Source organism: Rhinoraja longicauda, chromosome 2, assembly GCF_053455715.1.
Source record: "Rhinoraja longicauda isolate Sanriku21f chromosome 2, sRhiLon1.1, whole genome shotgun sequence".
Classification (NCBI taxonomy): domain Eukaryota; kingdom Metazoa; phylum Chordata; class Chondrichthyes; order Rajiformes; family Arhynchobatidae; genus Rhinoraja; species Rhinoraja longicauda.
Window position 1 is genome coordinate 107,288,485 of NC_135954.1, and position 26,524 is coordinate 107,315,008.

At 42.6% G+C, this 26,524-nt stretch overlaps 1 protein-coding gene across 2 annotated transcripts in view; it reads left to right on the plus strand.

Annotated features, from left to right (window-relative positions):
- The window catches only part of LOC144608111 (integrin beta-1-B-like), a 72,857-nt gene extending 53,708 nt beyond the window's left edge, over positions 1 to 19,149 (plus strand). For both annotated transcript variants that reach the window (XM_078425458.1, XM_078425467.1), the window contains exons 9-16: positions 523 to 612; positions 718 to 858; positions 3,905 to 4,107; positions 7,323 to 7,561; positions 10,192 to 10,414; positions 10,984 to 11,210; positions 12,687 to 12,853; positions 16,932 to 19,149. In XM_078425458.1, the coding sequence (XP_078281584.1) occupies positions 523 to 612; positions 718 to 858; positions 3,905 to 4,107; positions 7,323 to 7,561; positions 10,192 to 10,414; positions 10,984 to 11,210; positions 12,687 to 12,853; positions 16,932 to 16,997 (1,356 nt within the window). In that variant the 3' untranslated portion in view covers positions 16,998 to 19,149. The remainder of the gene's footprint in view (positions 1 to 522; positions 613 to 717; positions 859 to 3,904; positions 4,108 to 7,322; positions 7,562 to 10,191; positions 10,415 to 10,983; positions 11,211 to 12,686; positions 12,854 to 16,931) is intronic.
- Positions 19,150 to 26,524: the final 7,375 nt, after the last annotated feature.

Genomic DNA, 26,524 nt, shown 5'->3' on the forward strand with positions numbered 1-26,524 from the left:
TCATTGGCATTCGAAAGGAAAATTGACTGAGCCACTTAGCGGCAAAAACATTATGCCAAATTTTATCTGAATTAAGGCTAGATAAAGTGATTTGAAATGTTGTGAAATTGGAACAAAAGCAAATGATGTAATCAAGTTAGAATATGAACAATAAAGTTAGCATGTAAAACAGGGTGCACATTGAATGGGATACTTATGTGCTTTGGTCTTTAGTTACAGCTGTATATAGTTATGAATTATTGAATGGTTCCTGGTTATAATCATTAATCCGTTCTGGTTCTCTTCTGGTTGCCTCTGTCTTAATCTCTCAAGAGCAAACTTTTTGTATTATTTATTAATTTGGAGAATGGCATTCATGCATTTAGCTCTTCTAAATTGTACATTTATTAGCGTTCACTTATCACTTGATGTTTCCTATTCATCGGAAAAAAGATTATGGTTCTTATTGCTATTATTCTTAATAACGTTTCATTGTTGTTATTAAATAACCTGTGGGTAACAGTGTTGCGTTATTTCTAATAGGAACTCCATAATCTTATTCCAAAATCTGAAGTGGGTGTTCTTTCTGCAAACTCCAGTAATGTCATCAAGTTGATCCTTGATGCTTATCATGTAAGTACAGGTCACACATATTGATTTTCTAAATTCATCTTCCTTTATCAATCCTGCACTTAAAATAAAAACAATGGTGATTATATTCCTGTTTTATTTTAACAGGCTTTATCTTCTGAAGTTATCCTTGAGAACAATAAATTGCCAGAGGGACTTTCAGTGCAATATACATCCTTTTGTAAGAATAATACTGTTCACACAGGTGAAAATGGCAGACACTGCTTAGGTATTCAGATTGGTGATGAGGTAAGGTCCTTCTGATCATTATTGAATCTAACTTTTTTTCTAAAAGATTTGGTCACTGGTTGTGTACTTGCAGTCATGCAAAAGATGGGAATCAGGAAGTTTTTTTTTACATGTCTTGATTTAGGTTGAAACGTACTATTGTTTCTGCTGAGTTCCTCATTAATGATAACAACAAGCATAAGACCATTTGCAGGAATTCAGCAGGTCAGGTGGCATCTGTGGAGGGAAATGAGTGATTCAAGTTTTGGGTTGAGATCCTTTATCTGGAGCTAGTTAGTAAACAGAAGTTGACACAGGCGAGGAGGGGTTGATTGGCACTTAAAGGTCAGATGGAAGAGAGAAGGGTGGAGATGGTGACAGAGGCAGAGTGATAAGTGGAGAACAAAAGGCTACAAATTCAGGAATCCATGAGGAAAGGAAAGTGAAGAATGCAACTGAATGAGAGGTGGTGGTAGGTGGCAAGAACAGGAAAGGGGAGAGGTGAGCAGTGGACAAGGGAGGGGATCCAGTGGGGGGAGTGTGTGGTGGAGGGGGTGGGGAAGACACAGTGATGAGGGGGTTGGGGGTACGTTGGGAAGAAGGGGTTGTGAGAGAGGAGGAGTGTGGAGGGGACAGAAGGGGCTGGGGCTTTATCTGAAATTGGGAACGGCCAGATGCTAGCTCTCTGATGCCTGATCTTGCCTCCCCTTGGACCATGTCCTCACCACCAAAGATCAGACTACATTCTCATACTATAATAGATCTCGGCACTTCAGGAGGTCTCCCTTCCACGGCCTCCAACCTGATAGTTCCCCAACCCCACGCTGCCCGTTTCTATCTCCAACTTAACCTGCACCCCTCTCTCCAGCTATCTCCCCTGATCCCCTCTCGCATCCTCTTTTGCCCATAAACTTGTTTTATTTCCCCCACCATTGCTCACTCCTCCCTTTGCTATGTTGTTCTCATCTCCACCAACTGTTGTTCAATTCCATTCTTCACCGTCCTTTCCTGTTAGATTCCAGAATCTGCACCCTTTTGTGGTCCATTTATTACTTCTTGGCCTCTGGTGCTATGGTCACCTTTTTCTCCCCACCTGACCATGATATGCCAATAAACCCCTCTTCACCTGTATCCACCTATCACTTACCACCCCATCTTCCTCTGTGAATATATGCATCCAGTGGTATATCTAGATTCTCTATTCAATATCGATGAAAAGTTAGTATCTGAGAATATTACTTCTGACAAAGCAACATACAACCTTACCGCCCGGTCTAATGATTGAGATGTCTACTCTAGCAATTCATCAAAATCTGTATTGCTTCCCCATATATCTTTGATTTTAATGCTACCATCTCTACAATCAAGCAAAATAATGGCATGTTTCTAATGCATAGAGCACAGACATAAATCTTTCTGCCCATCACGACCTTGCTGACTATTGACTTTCTCTCTACATTAATCCTCTTACTGTCTATCCTTTGCCAATACAAATGCTCAACTAAATAGTTAAATGTGTGTCTCTGGCTCCACATGTCCCTCAGGCAGTGCATTCCAGATTCCAACTTCCACTCCCTATACCTCCCTCTCCTTAAATCTATGCCCTCCAGTTTTGTATATCTCTGCCATGGAGAAAGGATTTCTCCTGACTTCTCTATCTTATCATTGCCCGTCAGAATTCTGCATACCTCAGTTAGTCTCCACTCAGCCCCCGCTGCTCCAAAGCGTACTAACCCAGACTATCCAGAATCTCTCAAACTGAAGCCCTTTGTCCAGACAGCATCTGGGTACATTTTTTCTATACTCCAGGCAATTTGGACTACCTTGACCTGTGATGACCAGAGCTGCACTTAGTACTGTAGCTAGGACCCCAACCAGTGTTTTGTGAAGTTGTACCGTGATGTCTCTGGCCCTTTTTCTTTCATTCGTTCAAGGGACATAAGCCTTGCAGGTTGAGCCTGGACTTAATTGCTCATCCTTAATTACACCACCCCCTCTTCCCCCCACCCCCACCCCCAAAGATTGCCAGTTGTCATCTTGCGTTGGTGCAGTCCCTGGGTGCCCATGCACCCATAATGCCGTCAGGGAGAGAATTCCAGGAATTTGACTGAGCAACAGTGAAGGGACGATAATATATTTCCAAAATGGCATGGTTGGATGTTCCCATGCGTTTGCTGCCCTTGTCCTTCAAGCTGGGTCCTTGTCCTTCAAGCTGGGTAGGTAGGGGGTCCTTAGTATGGAAGGTGCTAAGGAATCTTGATAGATTGCTGCAGTGCATCCTGTAGATGGCAGAACTGTGTGTCAGTGGTGGAGTGAATGGGTGTGGATGGAGTATGCATCTAGCAGACTGCGTGGCAGCCAGTTTCGTGAGTGTTGCTGAAGTTGCCATAATCCAGGCAAGTGGACAGTATTCTGTCGCACTACTGACTTGAGCCTTGTACATGGTGTGTTGGTAAGTGAGTTCCTTAGCACAGGACTCCTCGCCTCTGGCCTATTCCGGTAGCCACAGTTGTGTATATGCCTGTTCTAGTTCATTTTCTGATCAATAGTAACTCCAGGATATTGGTAAGGAATAAGAGGCTGGATTTCCTTAGTTCAGTATCATCATGGCCCAGCACTCGCGTGGCTTGAATGTTACTTGCAACCTGTCAGCCCAAGCCTAGATCTTGTCCAGATCTTGCTACGATTGGATGTGGACCAAGGAGTCACAAATGGTATTGAACATTGTGCAATTGTCAGCAAATATCCCTATTCTGGCATGAGGATGGAAGGAAGGTCATCGGTGAAGAATGCTGAAGATGGTGGGTCCTAGGATGCCAACCTGAGTTGCCTGCACAGATGTCCAGCAGTGGGGTTCCCCCAATTTCCATTTTAACTTCAGTTTAGGCAGGGTTCCTTGATGCAATACTTGATCAAATACTGCCTTGATGTTAAGAGCAGTTACTCTCACTTCACCTCTGGAGTTCAGCCAATGGAACCACATGGGAGAATGGGAACCAGGGGACTGACAAATGGACAGGGAACATGGGACCAAGAGTGAAAGAAAATCATTTGCTTTGCCTTTTAGGTGAGCTTCAACATAAGCATCACAGCAATAAAATGTCCAAATAAAGGTGAAAAGAACATTCTTGAAATAAAACCTCAGGGATCTACAGAGAAGGTAGTGGTTACTCTGGAATTTATTTGTGAATGTGACTGCCATAAAAAAGGATTACTCAATAGCCAAGAGTGTAATCAGGGTAATGGAACCTTTGAATGTGGAGCCTGCAGGTAAGGGACCAGCTTATCCAGTGTTTTAATCATTGTGTTCATGTCTGGGATGGGGAAACAATAAAGGTCAAGCTACATTGTGTTTCTGGTCATTACAATTGTTTTTGTAACTCAACACGATGCTGAAGTTCAAGATAGCTTATCTTTTCAGCGGTTAACAATGCAGGGATTTAACAAAGGAGCCTGTTCTTTGTGACAGCTTATATTGAAGGAATATCTTTTAAATTATTTTGTTCGAGGTGAGGAATGTTGGCACTGTAGAACTGAACAGCATTTAATGAGGTAGCAACAATAATGCAAGCAATCTAGGAGCTACATTGTTTTGGATGAAACTCCTTTGGAAGGATAAGATTGCACCCAAAGCATTGATGTGTCTCGGTGGAACTGCTAATGCAGTTAATGAGACAGTAATTTGTCTGTAAGAAATCATTTTGGTGCAGTGTTGTAATGTATAGAGGTGTGACTGTTTAAGGCTCTTACTTCTAAATGCCATCTGGTATGTTAATGATTCATGGCCTATTACTGTAATTGCCCCAGGGACCATTTATTCTCAATTCATGCAAAGATTTGTTCTGTTTTCACTTGTTTACGGAAGCAAGGACATTATCTATATTCGGCACTCTGCTCCTTTCCCCTTTGCTCTATCTATTCTACTTGAGTTTGACTTGATTGTATTTATCTATAGCATTATTTGATCTTTTAGATAGCATGCAGAACAAAGTTCAACGCTGTACTTGTGCAGGTGACAATAATAAATATAAACTTAAATCAATCTTGTAAATCTCAGGTATAGCACAGTACCCAGATTATTGTAAATCCGAATACAAACCTGTGGTGGTTAAATGTTGGATGAACCCAGCATAACGTCACGGTGGCACAGCGGTAGAGCTACTGCCTTACAGCGCCAGATACCTGAGTTTTCTCCGGGATCTTCCGTTTCCTCCCATGCTCCAAAGACGTGCCGGTTTGTAGGTTAATTGGCTTGGTATAAATGTCAAAGGTTTGGCCCTAGCGTGTGTAGGATAATGATAATGTGCGGGGATCGCTGGTCAGTGCGGACTCGGTGGGCCAAAGGGCCTGTTTCCGCGCTTTATCTCTAAACAAAGCTAAACTAAAGAATAGCCCTGCAGATCGTGTAAATCTGAAATGAAACAGAAAACACTGGAAACAGCACCCGTGGAAAGAAGGAAACAGTTCACATTTCTGGTTGAAGAGAAGCTGTTTCTCCTACCATAGTTCTGACTAGCATGTCCAGCATTTTCTGTTTTACTTTAGATGCGCAGTATCTGCAGTTTTTATTTGATTGTGGTGTCTGCACTAAAATGACCTTGGATAATACTAATTTCTATGAATTATCAAATTGCCTTTTCTTTGCTTTTGTGGCTTCTTAATATCTCTTCCTCTTCCTGTCACACCACTGCCTGACACTGTGGGTGCATAAATTTCAGTTCTACCATATGAAATAGTTTCTGAAAATTATTCTGTAAAGCTGAATTTGCATTATTTGTCGCGGTCAGCTCCTTTCACCACAGTGATGTTGTAAGAGGTTTTTCATATGCACAGCAAGTGGACCTGCTAGGTCACACGGAGCCCCAGCAACCTGGGCATGATCAGGGAACATAGGACCGTGCAGCACAGCACCAGTCCTTTTAGCCCACCATGTCTATGCTTACTATGATGCCAATCTGAACTGATCCCATTTGCTTGTACATAGTCCATACCCTTCTATCCTCCGACTGTTTGTTTATCTGTCTAAATGCCTCTTTAATGTTGCTATCGTACGGTCTTAAGGGGAGTTTCCATTCTCCCCGTGATCACATTAGTTTCCTTTCAGGTGCTCTTGTTTCCCTTTCTATCCTAAAAATTGCCGAGATTGTCCTAGTGCATCAGTCAATGAAAGGAAGCATGCAGGTACAGCAGGCAGTGAAGAAAGCCAATGGAATGTTGGCCTTCATAACAAGAGGAGTTGAGTATAGGAGCAAAGAGGTCCTTCTACAGTTGTACCGGGCCCTGGTGAGACCGCACCTGGAGTACTGTGTGCAGTTTTGGTCTCCAAATTTGAGGAAGGATGTTCTTGCTATGGAGGGCGTGCAGCGTAGGTTCACTAGGTTAATTCCCGGAATGGCGGGACTGTCGTATGTTGAAAGGCTGGAGCGATTGGGCTTGTATACACTGGAATTTAGAAGGATGAGGGGGGATCTTATTGAAACATATAAGATAATTAGGGGATTGGACACATTAGAGGCAGGAAACATGTTCCCAATGTTGGGGGAGTCCAGAACAAGGGGCCACAGTTTAAGAATAAGGGGTAGGCCATTTAGAACGGAGATGAGGAAGAACTTTTTCAGTCAGAGAGTGGTGAAGGTGTGGAATTCTCTGCCTCAGAAGGCAGTGGAGGCCAGTTCGTTGGATGCTTTCAAGAGAGAGCTGGATAGAGCTCTTAAGGATAGCGGAGTGAGGGGGTATGGGGAGAAGGCAGGAACGGGGTACTGATTGAGAGTGATCAGCCATGATCGCATTGAATGGCGGTGCTGGCTCGAAGGGCTGAATGGCCTACTCCTGCACCTATTGTCTATTGTCTATTGTTGACACGTTAATTGGCCACTGTAAGTTGCCAATAAATTAATGATAGAATCAGGGGGATAGAGGAGGGTTATTGATAGAGGAGGGTTATTTAGGGCGGCACGGTGGCGCAGCGGTAGAGTTGCTGCCTTACAGCGAAAGCAGCGCCGGAGAATCAGGTTCGATCCTGACTTCGGGTGCTGTACTGTACGGAGTTTGTACGTTCTCCCCTTGACCTGCGTGGGTTTTCTCCGAGATCTTCGGTTTCCTCCCGCACTCCAAAGACGTACAGGTTTGTAGGTTAATTGGCTGGGCAAATGTAAAAATTGTCCCTAGTGGGTGTTGGATAGTGTTAATGTGCGGGGATCGCTGGGGTGGCGCGGACCCGGTGGGCCAAAAGGCCTGTTTCTGCACTGTATCTCTAAATCTAAAAATCTAAAATCACAATGTGGAAGATATTTGATGGTCAGCATTGACTCTGTGTGCCAAAGTGTCTCTGCCCCTCTCTCAATATAGCAACATTCAGATTTATTATTTGTGGCAGTTTTGCTGCTGGGAGAAAGTAATAGATAAGATTTTTTTTTTTTTAATGTTAAATATGTCAGAGCGGTATTACGATCACCCGTTTAAAATGTGGTCTGCTTCGTTTCCAGATGTAACACAGGGCGCATTGGTCGCTTCTGTGAATGCAGCACTGATGAAGTAAACAATGAGGACATGGATGCTTCCTGTCGAAAAGATAATACATCTCTAATCTGTAGTGACAATGGAAATTGCATCTGTGGGGAATGTGTCTGCAAAAAGAGAGACAATCCTAATGAAATCATCTCGGGCAAATATTGTGAATGTGATAACTTCAACTGTGACAGAGCTGGTGGTTTCATCTGTGGAGGCAAGTATGCTACACGTGTGGCCTGGCTGAATCAATGTTGCACCTGCTAGTAACCGGGCTTTACACAACACCGTCGGAAGGAACTGCAGATGCTGGTTTGCACCAAAGGTAGACACAAAATGCTGGAGTAACTCGGCGGGACAGTCAGCATCTCTGGATAGAAGGAATGGGCGACGTTTCGGGTCGACGTTTCTTCAGACCCGAAACATCACCCATTTCTTCTCTCCAGAGATGCTGCCTGTCCCCCCAAGTTACTCCAGTAGTTTGTGTCTATCTTCACAGAACACTTATTTGCGGCATTGTCACAAATATTCTTACTGGGGCAAAATAAATACGTTTGCTTGATGTCATGACCATTACACGGACTTGATTTTGAGAGGAATGTGACCAGTAGCTCACCATTCCAGTGTTTCAATGTTCCAGACGTGATAGTGAGGTAAAAGAGGTGGGGGAGTTGCTTGACTAAGTGGGGATAATGTCACAGAGGTCCGACTGGAGGGTTCATTCGCTGAGGCAAAATGAGCAAAACTCCAAAATAAGGAAGGTGCAATCACTCTGGTGAAATTATACTGTAAAACCCAATAGCCAGCAGGGGATAGAGAAACAGGTATCATGAAACATTAAGGAAAAATGTTAAAGAAACAGGGTTGTCATAGCAAAGTGCTTGGAAGAACTCTGCCTGGGTCAGGAGATATTTGTGGAAAGAATGGACAGACAACATTTTGGGTCTGTGCCTTTTTTGCAGTGGATGACTTTAACTTCCACAGTAATGACTGGGACTTCCTTAGTCAGTGGATTAGAGGAAACAGAATTTGTTAGGTATATCCGAGGGGGTTTCTTGAAACTGTACGGTACAGTAAACCCTCGTTTTAACAACCCTGTCCGTTATAACGGATTTCAGTTATGGTGTATGGTCCCCCGACCTCCCTGGCCTTCAAGAACGCAGGCTTCCGAGAGCCCTCCTCGCCTGACAAGGTGCACCTTCCTTCCACTGCTTCTTCCTTCACTTTGTCCGCTCAACCGCTGCCGCCTTCTCCCCTCACTCTGTCAACTCGGCCTCTTCCTCACCCCCCCCCCCCCCCCCCCCCACTCTGCCTCTTCCTTCTCCCCCAGAATCACCAACATACTCCAACTTGGAAGCGGCCGCAGGTGACTGAGCACGTCTTGTTTTTGGCAGCGGCCTGAAGAAAGTGGGCCTGCTGTCCTCGGGGGCTACAGTGTAAGCCCCAACAGCAGCCACGTGAACCGATGAAGGGATGGCTGGTGCAGCCCAGCGGCACCGGCACTAAGTTTTAAGGTGAAACGAGACGAAGTGCTGGAATAACTCAGCAGACTGAATCAGTCTGAAGGGTCCCAAAGACACCTATCCATGTTCTCCAACGATGCTGCCTGACCCACTGAGTTACTCCAGCACTTTGTATTTGAATCATCAGCTGCAATTCTGTATTTCAAATGCAGACAACGATAATAGAGAGACCTATAGGGGGGGACGACACACACACACATATTTGCTTGAAAGTGGTCCCTCTCATGGCTGAAACATTGAAGTGGCATTTGGCATGCTTCATTGGTCAAGGTATTGGATACAAGAGTTTGGGCATTGTGTTGCAACTGTACAAGATCTTAGTAAGGCCAAAATGACAGTTCTGTGCACAGTTCTAGTCACCTTGCTATAGGAAAGATAATACTAAACTAGAAAGAATGCAAAAAAGGATGAGTGGAGGATTTAAGTTATAAGCTGAGACTGAATAGGTTGGGATTTTTTTCTGTGGAATGTAGGAGGCTGAGGGGTGATTGTGAAGAGATATATATGAAATAATGAGGACCGTAGACAAGGTGAATAACCAGTTTTGCGGCAGGGTAGGGGAATCGAGAACGAGAGGACATAGGTTTAAGGTGAGATGGGAAAGATTTTTTTTTTTTAAGTCCTGATTTATAACTTTTTCATGCAGCGGTTGGTACATCTATGGAACAGGTTCCCAGAGGAAGTAATTGAGGTGGTACAATTATGACATTTAAAAGACCCTTGGACAGGTACATCGACAGGAAAGGTATTGAAGGGATATGGGCCAAGAACAAGCAAATGGGATTGGCTTGGTTAAATAATTTAGTTATGATGGACATATTGGACCATAGGCCCTGTTTCTGCGCTGTATAGCTCTACTGACTATGAAAAGGGATTAAAACATCCACTTCCCTTGCTACCAATTATAAGGCATTTGACTATTGAATTTATAATTTGGGTTTATAAATTAACGGGCAAAATCCCAAATTTAAAAATGGGTTTGGTCTCTGGAGAGAAGGGTCGAGACCCTCTGAAGAAGGGTCGAGACCCGAAACAGACACTTCTGAAGAAGGGTCTCGACTCGAAACGTCACCCATTCCTTCTCTCCAGAGATGCTGTCTGTCCCGCTGAGTTACTCCAGCTTTTTGGGTCTATTTTTGGTTTAAACCAACATCTGCAGTTCCTTTTTACACAAGGCGAAGTATGACTAGCAGGAATGGTTCTGCTGTAACTATGATTCTGGTTCACAAGTATCTTGATTTTGCCGTGGGAGCAATAGTTGTGGAGAGGTGGCAATGTGTGTGGATTACAAAGTATTTAGAAATGTTTGTTTCTTCCTCTGCAGGAAATGGAATCTGTAAGTGTAAGATTTGTGAATGTTTCCCCAACTTTACTGGCAATGCCTGTGATTGCTCCCTGGACAATTCCACTTGTATTTCAAAGAATGGACAGGAGTGCAATGGCAGAGGAAAATGTGAATGTGGTCGATGCAAGTGCACTGATCCAAAATTCCAGGGGTCCGCTTGTGAAATGTGCCCAACTTGCCCAGGAGTCTGTACAGAACACAGGTAGGTATTTGCGTGATCAACGAGTTCATAATTTTTTCTTCATGTTCCTATAGAAAAGCCTCTGCACTTGAGGCCATGTTTATTGAATGAAAGTTATGGTGCATAAGTAAATATATTTTTTTCCTATTTTAGGACAAACACTTAATCTTATTGAGTTATCATGTTTAAAAATGTTAGGAAAATGCAGAAATAAATGGGGCATGAAGAGATACATTCCTAATATTAGCTGTTTGAGATAAGGGTAAACTCAATTTCTTCAGTGATACCCAATAAATGTCCTTTTTAAAATGCATGCAAAGAGAAAACATGATTAGTTTAATCTGTATTTTGTCTATTACTGTGTTCAAATCCTGTATGCCTACTAAAACTATCATAAATTGGAACAGTGGATGGTTGGCATTTGTAGAAATGTTATCTTCAAATCATGAGTAAATTAAGGAAAGTGGTCTGAAATCTCCCATGGAACTTTATTGAAGTCACTTACCCCGGTCGCCTGATCTATAATTTAATCTCTTTCGTACCCTAATTGGAAAGATTATACACTGACTTGCAATACGTGTGTTTGCTAGGGATTGCGTTCAATGTAAAGCCTTCCAGGAAGGACCCAAGAAAGATACCTGTGATCAGTGTGAGTTTGACGTTATTTTGGTGGAAAAGCAAGATGAGTTACCACAGCCAGGCCAAGTTCCATCAATTGCTCACTGTAAGGAGAAGGACGAGAATGACTGTTGGTTCTACTTTTCCTATTCTGTCAATGACCAGAATGTTCCAGAAGTTCATGTTACCAAAAACCCAGGTAAGACTATTGTGTTTTGGGCATCCTCCACTATGATTGGTATGTTACAAATTGTAGGTAAGATCTAATGCAAGAAGTACACTAACAGACATTTTCTGTAAGCAATGTTAGTTAAGCAATAGATGGAATTCAAATTAAAACTGGTATCTAGAACAGCACAGGATTCATTAGGGATCTGTCAGAGAAGGATTGTCAACATTTCCTTTTTGCAGTGCTTAAGTTATGGAAAGTACAACCAATAGATGGGAATGTAATTGAAGACAAATTGTCCTTTTGAGTTCCTCTCAATGGAGGTCAATTTATCAGGTAACAGCCGTTCTAACTCCTATTGAAAAGGCAATGTATTCCCCTGAAAGATCAGAAAACCTAAAAATGGTCACATCAACCCATTGTGTACAGATGTTCACTGATCTCATTTCCTCAGAAGGTTTTCCCTCAGCAGCTTCTAGCCTAGTAATGCCCCCAAATTCTCAGCCCACTTCTACCTCTTCCCTAAAGGGCACAAGCCAGTCTGTCTATTGTTTTAGCCTGCCGTCAGCAAACTTATTTCTTTGAACAGAGACCCAACTAGTTCCCCTCCAACAATTGACCCGTTCCCCTGATTTGGATATTGAATAACTTCTCAATTACCTCTACATTTTCTCCAGATCAGAGGTGTGGCTGTGTGAACTTGCGTGAGCCCAAGCAGTGCCTGTGTCTTTGTGGGACATGTGGTCTTGCTGGGATACCCTCCACATCACCTCAATTGTCCCCAGCACCGTATTTGTGCATTGGTGCTGCTTCCTTCTCTCAAATGGAACTCAAAGAACCCTTGCTGCCTATTTCCAGCCGCCTCATGTTTTCATGTTGTCCACCTCAGATTCTTTACTTTCTGAATTATTCTACCTGTCTCAGGATCGATTAGTGGCCAACATCCTTTACAAGCCCACAGGCTCTAGCACCTATTGTAGCTAGATTTCCTTTCATCGTGGCTCCTGCAAGGACTCTATCCCATTCTTCTAGTTCCTCTATCACTGCTGCATCTGTTCTAATGATGAGGCTTTCCACATATAATGCCTCCAATCATTGCTTTCCTTCTACCACAGTGGTCAAAACCCTCAAGTACGTCTCATGTCTTTCCTGAACCTCCACATTCATCTCATCCTCCCACTATCTTCCAGCCAGAGCAAGGCTAGTATTTCTATGGTCCTTGATTTCCACCCTACCATATTTCATGTACAATGGATCACCTTTATAATTTCCGTCACCTTCAACGCACTTCCATTGCAATAATGAGAATAAAACAAAACTTCTGCTCATAGGTTTTGTATTTTCCCGGTGTGTGTGAATTATTTCTATATATCATCAATAGATAGACTTGAACGTTCTGGTCTGTTTGTATAGAATAGCTGTATTTTCTCCAAGAAAATGTTATGCTGATCATATGTGCCCATAAAATTAATTTGTATTTTGTTTTTACTGTCTTTTTTTTCTTAGAATGTCCACAGGCACCTGACATCATTCCAATTGTAGCTGGTGTGGTTGCTGGTATTGTCCTTATAGGCCTTGCCTTGTTGCTGATATGGAAACTACTGATGATCATTCATGACCGAAGGGAGTTTGCAAAATTCGAAAAGGAGAAAATGAATGCTAAATGGGATACAGTAAGTCTAGTTCTTCGTACGTTTTGGAAAGATTATCATGGATTCAACAAAGTAACCACGTTTTATTTACAATCCCCGTGAATCTAGGAGTTTCTGACTCTTTATAATGTATAAAATATCTACATTTTTTATCCTTTTTTTTTTGCTGATTTTCCATGTTTGTTTTCTCTGTAGCAAGAAAATCCTATTTACAGGAGTCCTATACACAAATTCAAGAATCCAAATTATGGGCGCAAAGTTGCTTCTCTCTAAACCTGTTTGTATTATCTTCTCTTGCATGGTTTTCTCATCTTTGCTTTTCTGTGGTTGCCTGCTTAACATGTAGTGACCGAAGACTTGCCCTTTATACATTTACACACATGTACAAAGGAAAATGAAATCTGATTTTCTTCACGGATATTTTTGATTGAAACCAGAGACAGGAGGCATACATTCTGTATTAGAATTACATCAGACATGCACACAAGAATCCAATAAACTAATCGGCAAAACAGAGTTCGGCAAGCTTCACCCTACACTGTATACAAAACAATAAATTATGCTCTTCAGAAACCTGCTCACCCAAGTTCTGTTGGAAATGGCGAGGCTTCTTTAGAAACCCTTGAGTGCCTGGGCGCATGGTTTGTGCACTTTACTAACTAAACATCTTGTATGACCGAAACATGGTTTGCTGTTCTAAGTTTTTTTTTGTTCATTTGGTCAAGTTCCAATTATGTATAAGTATCTTGCCTACTATGCTGATTGATTGTGATGGTTAATCACATGGAATCTTTATTATTGGAGATATCCTCTCAGTCAAAAGGTTGGAAATACTTGCTCCAGGTTTTGATGTTTGAACCGTTTCTAGAATGAGGACCAGTAGCTTGTGATTCAATGTCACTATCAGGAATCCATATTATTAAAATTGGATTCTGTACGAAACATCACCCATACATTAGTAGAGAATAAGATAGGTGGTATGTATCCCTCCTCAAACAATTACAATCTTGACAGATCTGCTGATAAGGAAATGTGAGCACTGTAACTTCAACAGTATGCTCTCCAGACCACAATAAGAGAGTAATCCTGCAGACTTGTATTTGTATACAACATATGCATGAGGCTGAGGCCCAGCTAAACTGGAAGGATAGGAAAGGGAAGTTCTTAAAATGCCAAGCATGCAAGCATTAAAATTTGTACTCTTTGAAAGATTATTTTTTTACGGTCAGATAGATTATTTTTTTACAGTCAGATAGATGATTGTTGGTGTTGACATGATATTCAGAGGCAATCATTTTCTGAATAAGAAGGCAGCCTCAGTTTGTCTATGCTACGTAAGTCAGGATGTGTGATTTGGCATGATATTCCTGGATGTTTCTGTTGGTGTAAAAAGGGAATGATTAGATGTAACAGCTGAATTGAAATATTATCAAAATTAATTTTCATTTAGTTTAGAAAGAACTCCCTATTTCTAATATGTGTAGGAAGGAACTGCAGATGCTGGTTTAAACTGAAGATGGACACAAAAAGCTAGAGTAACACAGCGGGTCAGACAGCATCTCTGGTGAAAAGGAATCGAGACCCTTCTTCAGACTGAGAGTCAGGGGACTGACCCGAAGAAGGGTCTTGGCATTTTGTCCAGCTTTTTGTGTCTATCTTCCCTATTCCTATTAGATTGGGGATTCAGTGAACATTACGTTGCAGTTTCACCTAGTCTCTGCTCTAAGTCACAGCTCCAATGAATCCATACGTGGCCAGCCCTTGAGATGATCCAGACAGTTGTCAATTCCACATCCACCTTCTCTCAGGTTTTTTAGCTTCCGCGTCTGTTCTTTCTTCATCCCCTCTGCTTCTGGAACTTTTATTGACACAGTGTCTTCCTGACCTGCCAGATTTCATTCTTCCCTGGCTGGTATCGCAATCCTCCGCCCCTCATTCAAAATTACGTCAAAGAAAGCTTTGGATATAGTGCCGCTCATGGCTTCTGGATTTTCAAAATTATTTTGGAGCAAATTAATTACAAAATATAGTCAAATTGATCTGGAATTAAACTCTACTTAGCTTGTTCTGATCGGCCATCACTGATGCCCAGTTTCCAAAATCTGCACACTCTTCAAATCCTTACAGCTTTCCCCCATCAGTTACGCATGACCTAACCATTCACGTGGACGGTTCTGCCCCACTAACACTGGGTTCTACCATGCCTCCTCTTTGTCCCATACTTGATAGCTCTCCTATGACAACGAGAGTCACTTGCTTCAGAATACTCTCCCTTAAGCGTACAATCTTATGCCTTTGATCCTCAACTATCAATGATGCCTGTGTTCTCTTGGCATCTCGTGCTTTGTTGAAATCGTATTTCTAGTAAGTGCCGTGAAATTGTTTTGTATTTTAATGGTGCTTTTAAATGCAAGCTTTAGAAAATGATGTGATGAGTCACTACAATTGCCATTTTGTTTGGTGTTGCTTTACATTGTGAACCTGCATTTAAATCCTGACTCGTGGGCTTCCAAATTTAAAGACTGCATTAAAAACTAACCTGCCACTGCTGTGCTGTGAATTGAAGTTGTATTTAATTTTGCTTGAAATTTTATCACAGTTATGTATTTAGGCTCTGAAATGGTACTTGCAATGTGAGAATATAATTTGCATCTTTAGAAACATGATTTAACGTCTAGATTGATTGAAATGTAATACTTGTGTTACATGCATTGTAATACTTATATTATTACAAAATAACCAAGTTACCGAAAGTTATTTTAAGCAGGTTATTATGTGTTTAAAAACGTTAAGATTTTGTGTGCTGATGGCTGAAAAAATAATAGAATTTTCAAGTGAAATAGTTCTGAAACACAATATTTTCCTCTTGGTTAAGTCGGTAGCCTTACAGAGATGACCTGTCCAGTGGGGATTACTGTGTATGGTATTCTCCAGCTACTAGTATTGATTATTTCTTTATCTTACCATTCCAAGAAAAAACGCTTGCCAACAAGCAACAAACCAATCTTCTGTAAATAATTACATGAGATGTGCAGGTAAATGAGGATAGCACTCATTTTTGGACATAGTATTCTAGGGATGGATCTATTACAATTGGAGCTGAATTGTGATGATGACAGTGGCACACTCTCCTGAAAGAAAGCAAGGATTATAAGAACAATTTAGTTAATAAGGTGATATGAAGTTGTGCATTAGAGAAAAGGATTTCCAGGCCATTTTGCCTCTTGGAGCTATCCAAATGGTCCACTGCTCTGCTCTTTCTCTCTTACTATACAAAGATTTTCTATTGTCACTAAAATGTTTAAAATAGTGAAGGAAGATGACAGGTGAACAAAATGAGTCCTTGCCGGTCCAATCTAGAGGTGGAATGTATTTTGAAGCCACACCTTTTTAAATACCAGGAAATCTTCATGCAATGGATTATAAGGAACTGAATGTTAATACAAAGCGTAATAATGTTATTTTTTAAATGGCTTATAATTTGGATTAACACTGACAACTGTCTTAGATGGGTTTACTCAGCTAATTAGCCTATTACTGATGCTTCGATTTGTGAATTTAAAACCTTGTGCTATCCTGTGGAAACTTAAACGTGCCACCCTAATTGAAGATTAATATTCTGTTGGCTTCCTTCTCCCTCAAAGATATGAGAGGCCAGGAGAAGGCTTAAAAGCATATTTATTATGCCAGAGTTAAATTTCCATCCTTATTCAGCAGATCGGGAATTTATCATTGGGAATGGAGGGACTTAATTACTGATTAGGTATTGCCAAAATCCAAATGAAACGTGACAATGTAAAAATAGCCAGGTCATGCAAGTAGATAGGGCAATGTGAGAGGTAAATCAAGTCCAACCTAAAACCTTCTAATTTCAGTAAATGTTATTAAAACTAAGAAGAATGTTGTACCTGCAGATGACTATCCAAGTGTATTGTTATTTGTAAGTTGATAAATATTCTACAGTGATTAAGCAGTGAAAACACTTGTATAACATGCAATAATTATTGACTATAATATATTTTGGAAGTAAATTTTGTCAATAATATGCTTGGCAGCTATTTTGAATTCCAAAAATTAATTTTATCTTTCTCCTCACTAGGGTGAAAATCCAATCTACAAGAGTGCTGTGACGACTATTGTCAATCCAAAATATGAGGGGAAATGATGGAGTTTGTGCATTTTTGAGAGGGTTCCTTTTTATTTTATGAAAACTATAGATAATGGGTTTGGGTTTTTTGTAGTCACAAAATTAGCTTTAGATCACTTGGCAGTGATTTGCTAACCAATAATGTAAGTTTTTCTATGCAGATTTTGAAACATGTACAGTATGTGTAAACAATTAGTTGCTTTTTTAAAGTTTTAATTTGAGAGAGTGCAAAAAAAACCAGCGTTGGAATGGAATGATTGTTTCTTTATATAGCTTTGTTTTAATTTTTAATACTCCAGAATTTAGCCTTTCCAAAGTTATCATGTAAATTCTATTAGCAGTATTTTAAATTGGGTAAGAAAAACTCAAAAGTGAAAGAATCTCCTCACGACCACTGTGCCAAAAGTAATGATTTGGAATAAACTCTTCTGTTATTTACGCGCGTGCCTGAGAGAATTTTGTAGGCCAAAAATTAGTATCAGTTTTTCACTAATTCCACATTAGTCCAGCAGTCATATCATGACTTATAAAATCAATAATTGTAATCTCTTTATTTTGTTACCACCCTTTGGATCAGGGTAACTGAGCAAAATACATGCTTTTATTTATAAAACATTATACAACTGTGTTAAACATGTAACTGAAATATTTGATGTTAAGCGTACACTACTTTGCCAAATGTGGATTATTTTTATTTAATGGCATTTAATGGTAAATGACTGCCAAATCATGACAGATCCAACTTCGTTTTTAAAATTTAGGTGCAAGTATTCATTGGTTTATAATTTTACAATTTTTTTTAATGTACTTCGTAGCAACCACTAGGCCTTTTATTTGTATCAACACAATTAGCAATCGCTTCCATTTCTAAGCAGGTTCTCTGCGAACTGCACAAACTCAGCACGGTCCCTTATGTTCAATTGCTATAAGTACTAATAAACTGCAAGCAAATGGTAACTTGAACACATGCTAGATACAGCTGTTTGCATTAATCCTGTCCGGGTATGGACTGATTTCACTTGGATCACTTTCTTGGTTTAAAGTGCCTTTTTATTTTAAGTATTTTCACTCTTGGCGTACACTTGAGTTATTTATTAAATAAATGACTTTATAAAAATATTTTGTGTCTTTCGATCTCCATTTTACTGCAAAATTTAGTTACACTGGCACCTCGCACTTGGCATGTGTTCTTGGGTATGATAGCCCAAACTGAATCAGCTGCAAAAAGTGCCATCGTTAGCCAGAACACAGAATATAAGAGCAGGGAAGTTATGGGAGAACATTGTAAAATGGTGCCTCAAGATGTTGGTTAGTGGAGCAAGAAACAGTAACTCGGAGGGTCAGGCAGCATCTGTGAAGGGAAATGGGATAGTTTTGGAAAGATACCCTTTGGACTGGTTGGTTAGGCCGCTGCTCAAGTACAGTTCAAGTTGCCGCGTCATTGGAAAGATGTGACCGTACAGAAGACGGTGCAGAGTAGATTTACCAGAATATTGCCTGGGCATTTATTTCTGTTTCAAGGAGAAACTTGATGGACTAGGGTTTGGAGAAGGCTGAAAGGGGACATGCAGACGTACAAAATTATGAAGGGTGGAGATTTATGTGAAGTAGATATTGGTGGTTTTAGAGCACATTATTGTGGATAAATCCCCAGGGCCTGACCCTAGTGCATCCTCGAATCTTGAGGGAAACTGGGGAAGAAATTGCATGGCCCCTTGCAGAGATATTTGCACCCTTTTTCAGCCACAGGGGAAGTTCCAGAAGACTGGAGGGTGGTGAATGTTATACTGCTGTTGAAGAAGGGCAGCAAGGACAAGCCACTCAACTAGGAGCCGGTGACCTGACTTCAGTGAGAGGAAATTTGTTGGGGAGTATTCCTAGGACCAGGATCTGCTAGCATTTGGATAGACTTGGACTGATTTAAGATAGCATAGCTTCGTGCGTGGGGAAATCGAGTCTCAAATCTGATAGCTTTTCAGTGGTCCCCAAGTGGTTTGAAAACCAGACAGTGGACTTAGTCTTCATGGACTTTAGCAGGCCTTTGACAAGGTTCCACATGGTAGGCCAGTCTGCTAAATCACATGGAATTCAAAATGAGCTAGCCAGCTGGATTCAAAACTGGCTTGGAAGGAGGAGTCCAAGGGTAGCTATGCAGGGTTGTTTTCTGCTTGGAAGTCTGACCAGTAGAGTGTTGCAGGGTTGGTCCTGGTCCACTGTTTACCTATATTAACAGTTTGAATGGCTACATAGACACTGTCTCTGTCCCCGTGTGTCTCTGTGGCATCAATGCCTCGGGTACCAAACTGCCCTGGTAAGACTGGAACTTGCATATGTCTGATAATAAGCGATTAATTAGCAACATAGCAAACATCCCCCAGAGGTTGTAGAGAAGTCAAGATTCCCTCAGATCTCATTGTTCCCTAAGCCCGTATCATTGTTTCTGGTATCTGTGAGGCCTGTTTAGTTAGTTTAAAGGAGATAGACACAAAATGCTGGAGTGACTCAACAGGACAAGCAGCATCTCTGGAGAGAAGGAATAGGTGACGTTTCGGGTCAAGACCTTTCTTCGGACCTGCGCTTACTCAATTTCTCCCACTGAGCTATCCATCCCTACTTATTGAGGTAATGTCATCCAACTTCAGTAAGATTCTTACACCTATTACAACCAGGTGTTCACTTCAACTGTTTTCGCTTCAGTTTACAATTTGTGTATGCAATTGATAGTGAATCGAGATATGAGCACCTGTAATTGTATGTGTTTGAGATTCCCTGTTTTAATAGTGAACCTCATCATTTTCTGCAAAGTACATTGTGTAGATCAGTCACTATAATCCTGATCCATGTTGGGTGTTCCCTCGGACTGTTACTGCAATGTCTTATCTGGCGCATGCGTGCTAGGGAGGTTCAGACAGACTGAGGAGTCTTCGAATGGAATGCACAGGCTTGGTCTTTGTTCTCCAGCCTCGTGGTCAATAAAGCACACAATGAAGTTTAACCACTTGTCGTTATTCACACAACTTCATGCACATTGGTTTCCAAAGAAGAGAAAACTAGACGCAAGATGATGCTAAACCAAAGTTTAACAGTGACTTAGTTATTTATGGACGAAGCATGTAAAATAAAAAGACCAACAAGCAACTATCCCGATAGCCCAGCTTACATTCCACCTCTGACACCACAAAAATAATTTGACATTTACGTTCGATAGGCCTCTTTGATTCCATCACCAGTGAAACCGGTCAACAAGTAAATTGAGCAATCAATTCCAACCACTCAAGGACGAAGGAATTCACTGATACCATTGAACTGTCATTTTTTTTAACCCTGTGGCATATTAATAAGTCACTTGCACAGCGTCCCGATTTCTGACCCCAGAAGTGGTTTTCTGTTGGCAAACACTGTGTTTTTACTGTCGGTCCAAACACAAAGTCTGGTTTATTTACTTGGGTGCTTTCATAAGCAGCCAACTGTGGAGACTTTGGCTTTATTGATCAAAAGCCCTTTAAATTCCCTGTCCGTGTTGGAATTTGAGGTGATGAACTTTGATGAGATGATCTTCGTGGTCTTATTCTTGCATCAAAGCTCGAAATTCTATCAAAGCCGCATTTTGAAGTATTCCACCTTTTTGGATTGGACATTGCTTTGGCAGCAACAATTGACTGCTGTTCCAGGTTACCAAATAACCTTGGCATGAATCTTTTGAGATTATTTTGATTGATTTTGGGGATTGCTATCATTGCCCATTCCAAATTGGCCACGAGGTTGTGGTGGTGAGCCTCTGCCTCTTCTACTCAACCCCCCACTTATTTTAGGATCTTTGGAGGACATGCAAAAGGATCTAGAGACTCAACCCACAGCTTCAACAATTTGCACAGCAATACTTCCCTACGGATTGTAAGTTTACTCAGTTCCTGATTTACAACTATTTCTGGGATATTACTTGTATCCTCGATAGCAAAGACTAATCCAAAATACCTTTTTAAATTCATTTGCCATTTCCTTGTTTACCACTATGAATAACCCAGACATTTCTCTGAGACTAACACTCACTTTGTGAACTTTTCATTTAAAATATCTGTGGCAACTCTTTCTAAGTACATTTCAAGATGCTGTGGAATTGACATTTCAGCAACAACATGCATTTATGTTTTTTGGCTGTTTCTCATGTTAAATAATCTTGCACTGACTCCAGGACGTGTATTTGGGCAACATTTGACATAGAGCTAAAGGTTTGGTCAAAAGCACATTTTAGATGGATAGGGGACAGACCAAATGAGACGAGGAATAGATTTCAAACTGTGTAACCCACGAAGCTGAATGAATAGGGTTGATGGAAACTGGAAATATACTGGATTCCAGATCTGAGGGGATATAGGTTCTCTGAGGGTTGTAGGAAGTAAAGGAGGCATGTAATGCAAAGGGCATTGAGAGGTATGAGCACCCTTATAATTAGTGACCGTTTTGCTGAACCGTGAGTCAACCCAAGTCATATGACAAACATGCCATCCCTGGGTGAAGAAATGTTACTTAATTCCAGTCTTACAAAGTTTGCCTCTCATTCTGAATCTATGGTCCTGGACTGCTCAGTCACAAGAAACATCTCCAATGCCTTGTTAGCAGGGTTAGGAGGGAGAGATAGATCAGCCATGATGATTGAATGGCAGAGTAGACTTGATGGTCCGAATGGCCTAATTCTACTACCAATCGCTTATGCCCTTTATGAAGTTTCAGTGAGATCTTCTCTCGTTCTTTTCAGCCCACACAATTTCTTCTCGAGGACCACTCAGACACCAGTTATTCTCTATAAGAAAATAACTGCAGATGCTGGTACAAATCGATTTATTCACAAAATGCTGGAGTAACTCAGCAGGTCAGGCAGCATCTCGGGAGAGAAGGAATGGGTGACGTTTCGGGTCGAGACCCTTCATCAGACTGAATAGGGTCTGAAGAAGGGTCTCGACCCGAAACGTCACCCATTCCTTCTCTCCCGAGATGCTGCCTGACATATTTCAGGGTGGAATTCCCAGTCTTCCAATCTACCTCTGAGGGTCTTGCACTATTTTATCATCTGCACTTCTTCTGAAGTACGATATACTGTGCCCTGTTTATTTTCTCCTTTGCACTACTTGGTGTCCTCGTGTATAACATGATTTGCCCGGATAGCATGCAAGAGTTTTCATTGTATCTTGGTGCAGATGGCCATAATATACCAACACCAATATTTGCCATCCCTAAAACCAGTCTCACAAATTTTCAGAGCACTCCTTCTATGGCAGGTACATCCTTTCATAGATGGGAGGACCAGAACTGTACACATTACTACACCTCAACTATTCAAGATGGCCACGCCGTTGTGTTTGGCTGCCTGTCGTCGCTCACCTGGAGATCGTAGTGTTCGAGCCACTTTGGTTTACGACCGCCGAACCCTCCTGTTGATCCGACCCTCCGTCGTCGACTTCTTCAGTCCAGGTCCCGGACAAAGTTTCTTCCAGCGATCGCTCCTCGATCAACTCCCGGTAGATGTGCGGGCCCAGCCTTACATCCACCACCGCCGCACGCACCGCGCTAGGAGGCGGGGTAAACGCGCGGGAACATTCGAAAATTTAAAAAACCTCGCCCGCGCTCATCCAACAGCGGCCTACCTCGCCCAGCGCTGCGAAGTCGGACCTGGTCGACCTTACAGCTCCATCCACCGGCGCTCCCTCGAGCTCAGGTATGCCGCTCTTCGACCGATCATCCCGGTCCCTGGACTGCCGGCCCGTGGGCTCCCAGCAAGGCCATCTGTGAAGCGCAGCGGCGTGGTCTCCCTGAACCTCCGCCCGCTACCGGACAGAAGCTCACCTGCTGTCCCTGCTGTCCCTGCTAAAGTGGCCCTGATCAACGCAAGATCCCTACAGAACAAGACCTTCATCCTCAACGACTTCTTCATCACCCGTGGATTGGACTTCTTACTGCTCACAGAAACCTGGCTTAACCCTGGTGAGCTTGCTCCACTCGTGGAACTCTGTCCTGATAACTAACTTCTTCACCTCGCCTAGGCTCTCCGGACGCGGTGGGGGCTTAGCCACTGTGTTTAAGAAACATTTCAACTGCCGCCTCCTGAACGCTGATCATTTCTCCAGTTTCGAGGTGCAACTAATTAAAGTAGGCCTAGCCTATCCCCTCTTAATTGTTCTTGTGTATCGCCCACCAAAAATGCATAAGGACTTCATCACCCAATTTGCTGATCTGATTTCTAGCATTTTGCCCAAATTTGACCGGATCATGATTCTTGGTGACTTTAATATTCATGTTTGCTGTCCCACTAAGCCTCTTGTGAGTGAATTTATGCACCTGGTTGAGTCCTTCAATCTGACTCTTCACACCACGGGACCCACTCACAAGTTAGGCCATACTCTCGACCTAGTGTTATCGTCCGGATTCCCAATCAACAACATTGAAACTACTGAAGCCTGTCTATCGGACCACAGCGCTATCATTTTTGACGCATCTCTGCCTTTATCTCCCGCAAAATCTCATCTCCCTGTTCGCTACTCCCGCGACATAAATTCATTGACTGCCAGTAAATTCTCCGAGGCTCTCACAGCTGTCCCCAACATCTGCACTATTGAGGCCTCCCCCCCCCCCCATCTCAGCACTGAGGATCTCGCCTCTTTATTTAATATCACTTGCTCTTCCATCCTGGATTCTATCGCTCCCCTTAAAATGAAAAAGCCTAAGCCCAAAGGTCGGCCGTGGCTCAATGACTCCACCAAAGCCCTAAGAAGGGAGTGCAGAAAATCAGAAAGGAGGTGGAAATGTGACAAGCTTCAAATTTCCTTCGAAATTCTGAGAAACAACCTTCTCAAATACCAGGAAGCAGTAAAGTCTGCTAGAGCACAATACTTCTCCGACCTTATTTCCAAAAACTCTCATAACTCCAAGGTCCTATTTAGAACAATTACCTCTGTCATATGTCCTGCCCCCAGTACCAGCTTAGTTGGGTCCCCTGCTAAGTGCGAAGAATTCGCTAAATTTTTCACCAACAAAGTTGAGAACATTAGAATGAACATTTCCCCTCCCACCCATGACCTAGCTGTCTCACTAGTCTGTTCATCTAAATTGGACTGCTTCCAACCCGTCACTCTATCCTCCCTTGCAAAGCTTGTCTCCGCTATGAAACCTGCAACCTGCCCCCTTGATCCTGCCCCCACTGCCCTTCTGAAGGATGTCATTGCAATAGCCGGTCCCAGCATCCTCTCTATTATCAACAGTTCTCTGGCCACTGGCACTGTTCCAACCAGTTTCAAGCACGCGGTGGTCCAGCCCCTACTGAAAAAACCTAACCTAGACCCCCACCTTGCCTAGCAACTACAGACCCATTTCCAAACTGCCATTCCTGTCAAAAGTCCTTGAAAAGGCAATTCTAAACCAATTAGTGCCCTACCTGCACCAAAACACCATCCTGGAAAGTTTCCAGTCAGGTTTCAGAGCCCACCACAGCACAGAGTCTGCCTTGTTGAAGGTACACAACGACCTGCTTCTCGCCATCGACACCGGCGACTGTGCAATCCTGCTCCTTCTCGACCTCAGCGCAGCGTTTGATACAGTGGACCACACCATCCTTATTGACCGTCTCCGATACGCGGTTGGCATTGATGGCACTGCCCTGAGCTGGTTCGCTTCGTACCTCAAAGATAGGAGTTTCGCCATCAACATAGGCAGTTATTCCTCTGCTCCAACTAGCCTCTCCTGCGGAGTTCCACAAGGCTCCATCCTAGGCCCCATTCTCTTCTCTCTATACATGCTCCCCCTTGGCCAAATCATTCAAAGACACGGCATTTCTTTCCACTGCTATGCCGATGACACTCAGCTTTACCTCCCCCTGAAACCCAACAACCAGTCAAATTTAAACAGCCTCTTACACTGCCTTGAGGACATAAAATGTTGGATGGCACAGAACTTCCTCCAATTAAATGAGAGCAAGTCTGAGGTCATCCTATTCGGCCCCCCCGACTCCATCAAATTGATAACAGGCAGTCTTGGAAGTCTATCCTGTCTAGTCAAACGGCATGTCAAAAACCTCGGCATGATATTTGACTCTGCATTAAAATTTGATAAGCAAGTCAACGCTGTGGTAAAAGCCAGCTTCTTCCAACTTTGAACCATAGCTAAAATCAAACCTTTCCTCCAATTCGACGACACAGAAAAAATCATTCATGCTTTCATTTCCTCCTGCCTAGACTACTGCAACTCCCTATACACTGGGATCAGCCAATCTTCCCTGTCCCGCCTGCAACTGGTCCAAAACGCCGCAGCGAGACTCCTGACGGGTACCCGTAAAAGGGACCACATCACCCCGATTCTGGCCTCTCTCCACTGGCTCCCTGTACGGTACAGAATCAACTTCAAGCTCCTCCTATTCACGTATAAAGCCCTAAATGGACACTCCCCCCCTACATCAAAAATCTTCTAACCCCCCTCTCTAACTCCAGGTCCATCAGGTCGGCCGACTTGGGGCTACTCACTATCCCGCGGTCTAGGCTTAAGCTCAGGGGTGACCGCGCTTTTGCGGTTGTAGCTCCTAGACTGTGGAACAGCATCCCTCTCCCCATCAGAACTGCCTCCTCCATCGACTCCTTTAAGTCCAGGCTCAAAACCTTTTTCTACTCCCTAGCGTTTGAGGCTCATTGAGGAGGCGCTGTGAACTGTTTGTGTGCTACTGTATGTTTCATTTTTTTTCCATTGGAACCTAATCAGATGTACAGCACTTTGGTCAACGTGGGTTGTTTTTAAATGTGCTATACAAATAAAATTGACTTGACTTGACTTGACATCTAGTCTCACCAAAGTAGCCCAGGGATAAATTGGACAAAAAGTAGCAAACAAATGCATCGCAGTCATACTGAGTTGGGAACAGGAGGGAATTGCAAACGTGATTTGTGGTGGGACCAAAAGTAATGCCTTCTGCATTCACAAATGTTTAGTTTAGAGATACAGCGCGGTAACAGGCCCTTCAGCCCACTGAGTCTGCGATCCCCGCACATTAACACTATCCTACGCACAAGGGACAATTTACACATGTACCAAGCCAATTAACCATTATGTCTTTGGAGTGTGGGAGCAAACCGAAGTTCTCGGAGAAAACCCGCGCAGTCACGGGGAGAGCGTACAAACTGCGTACAGACGGCACCCATAGTCAGGATCGAACCCGGATCTCTGGCGCGGCCGGCGCTGTAAGGCAGCAACTCTACCGCTGCGCCACCGTGCTGCCATTTACTTGGAGGCAGTTTCATTTCATCAAGTACGGAAGGTTCATCAAGTACAAGGTTTGCCACTGCTACACGGGTGGGTTTAAACTAAACAGTGGGGGGTGGGGGGAGGAGGAGACAACTTGAAAATACAAGGATGCAGTTAAAGGGAAAGAGTATCGGAAAAGTTAAGGACACCAGAATTAATGGGACAGAAAGCTTGGCCAAGTGAAATAGGAATCGATGTGAAAGGTGAGGTGAGTAATGGATTAAAAGTATATATGAATGCGCAAAGTATAAGAAGTAAAGTGGATG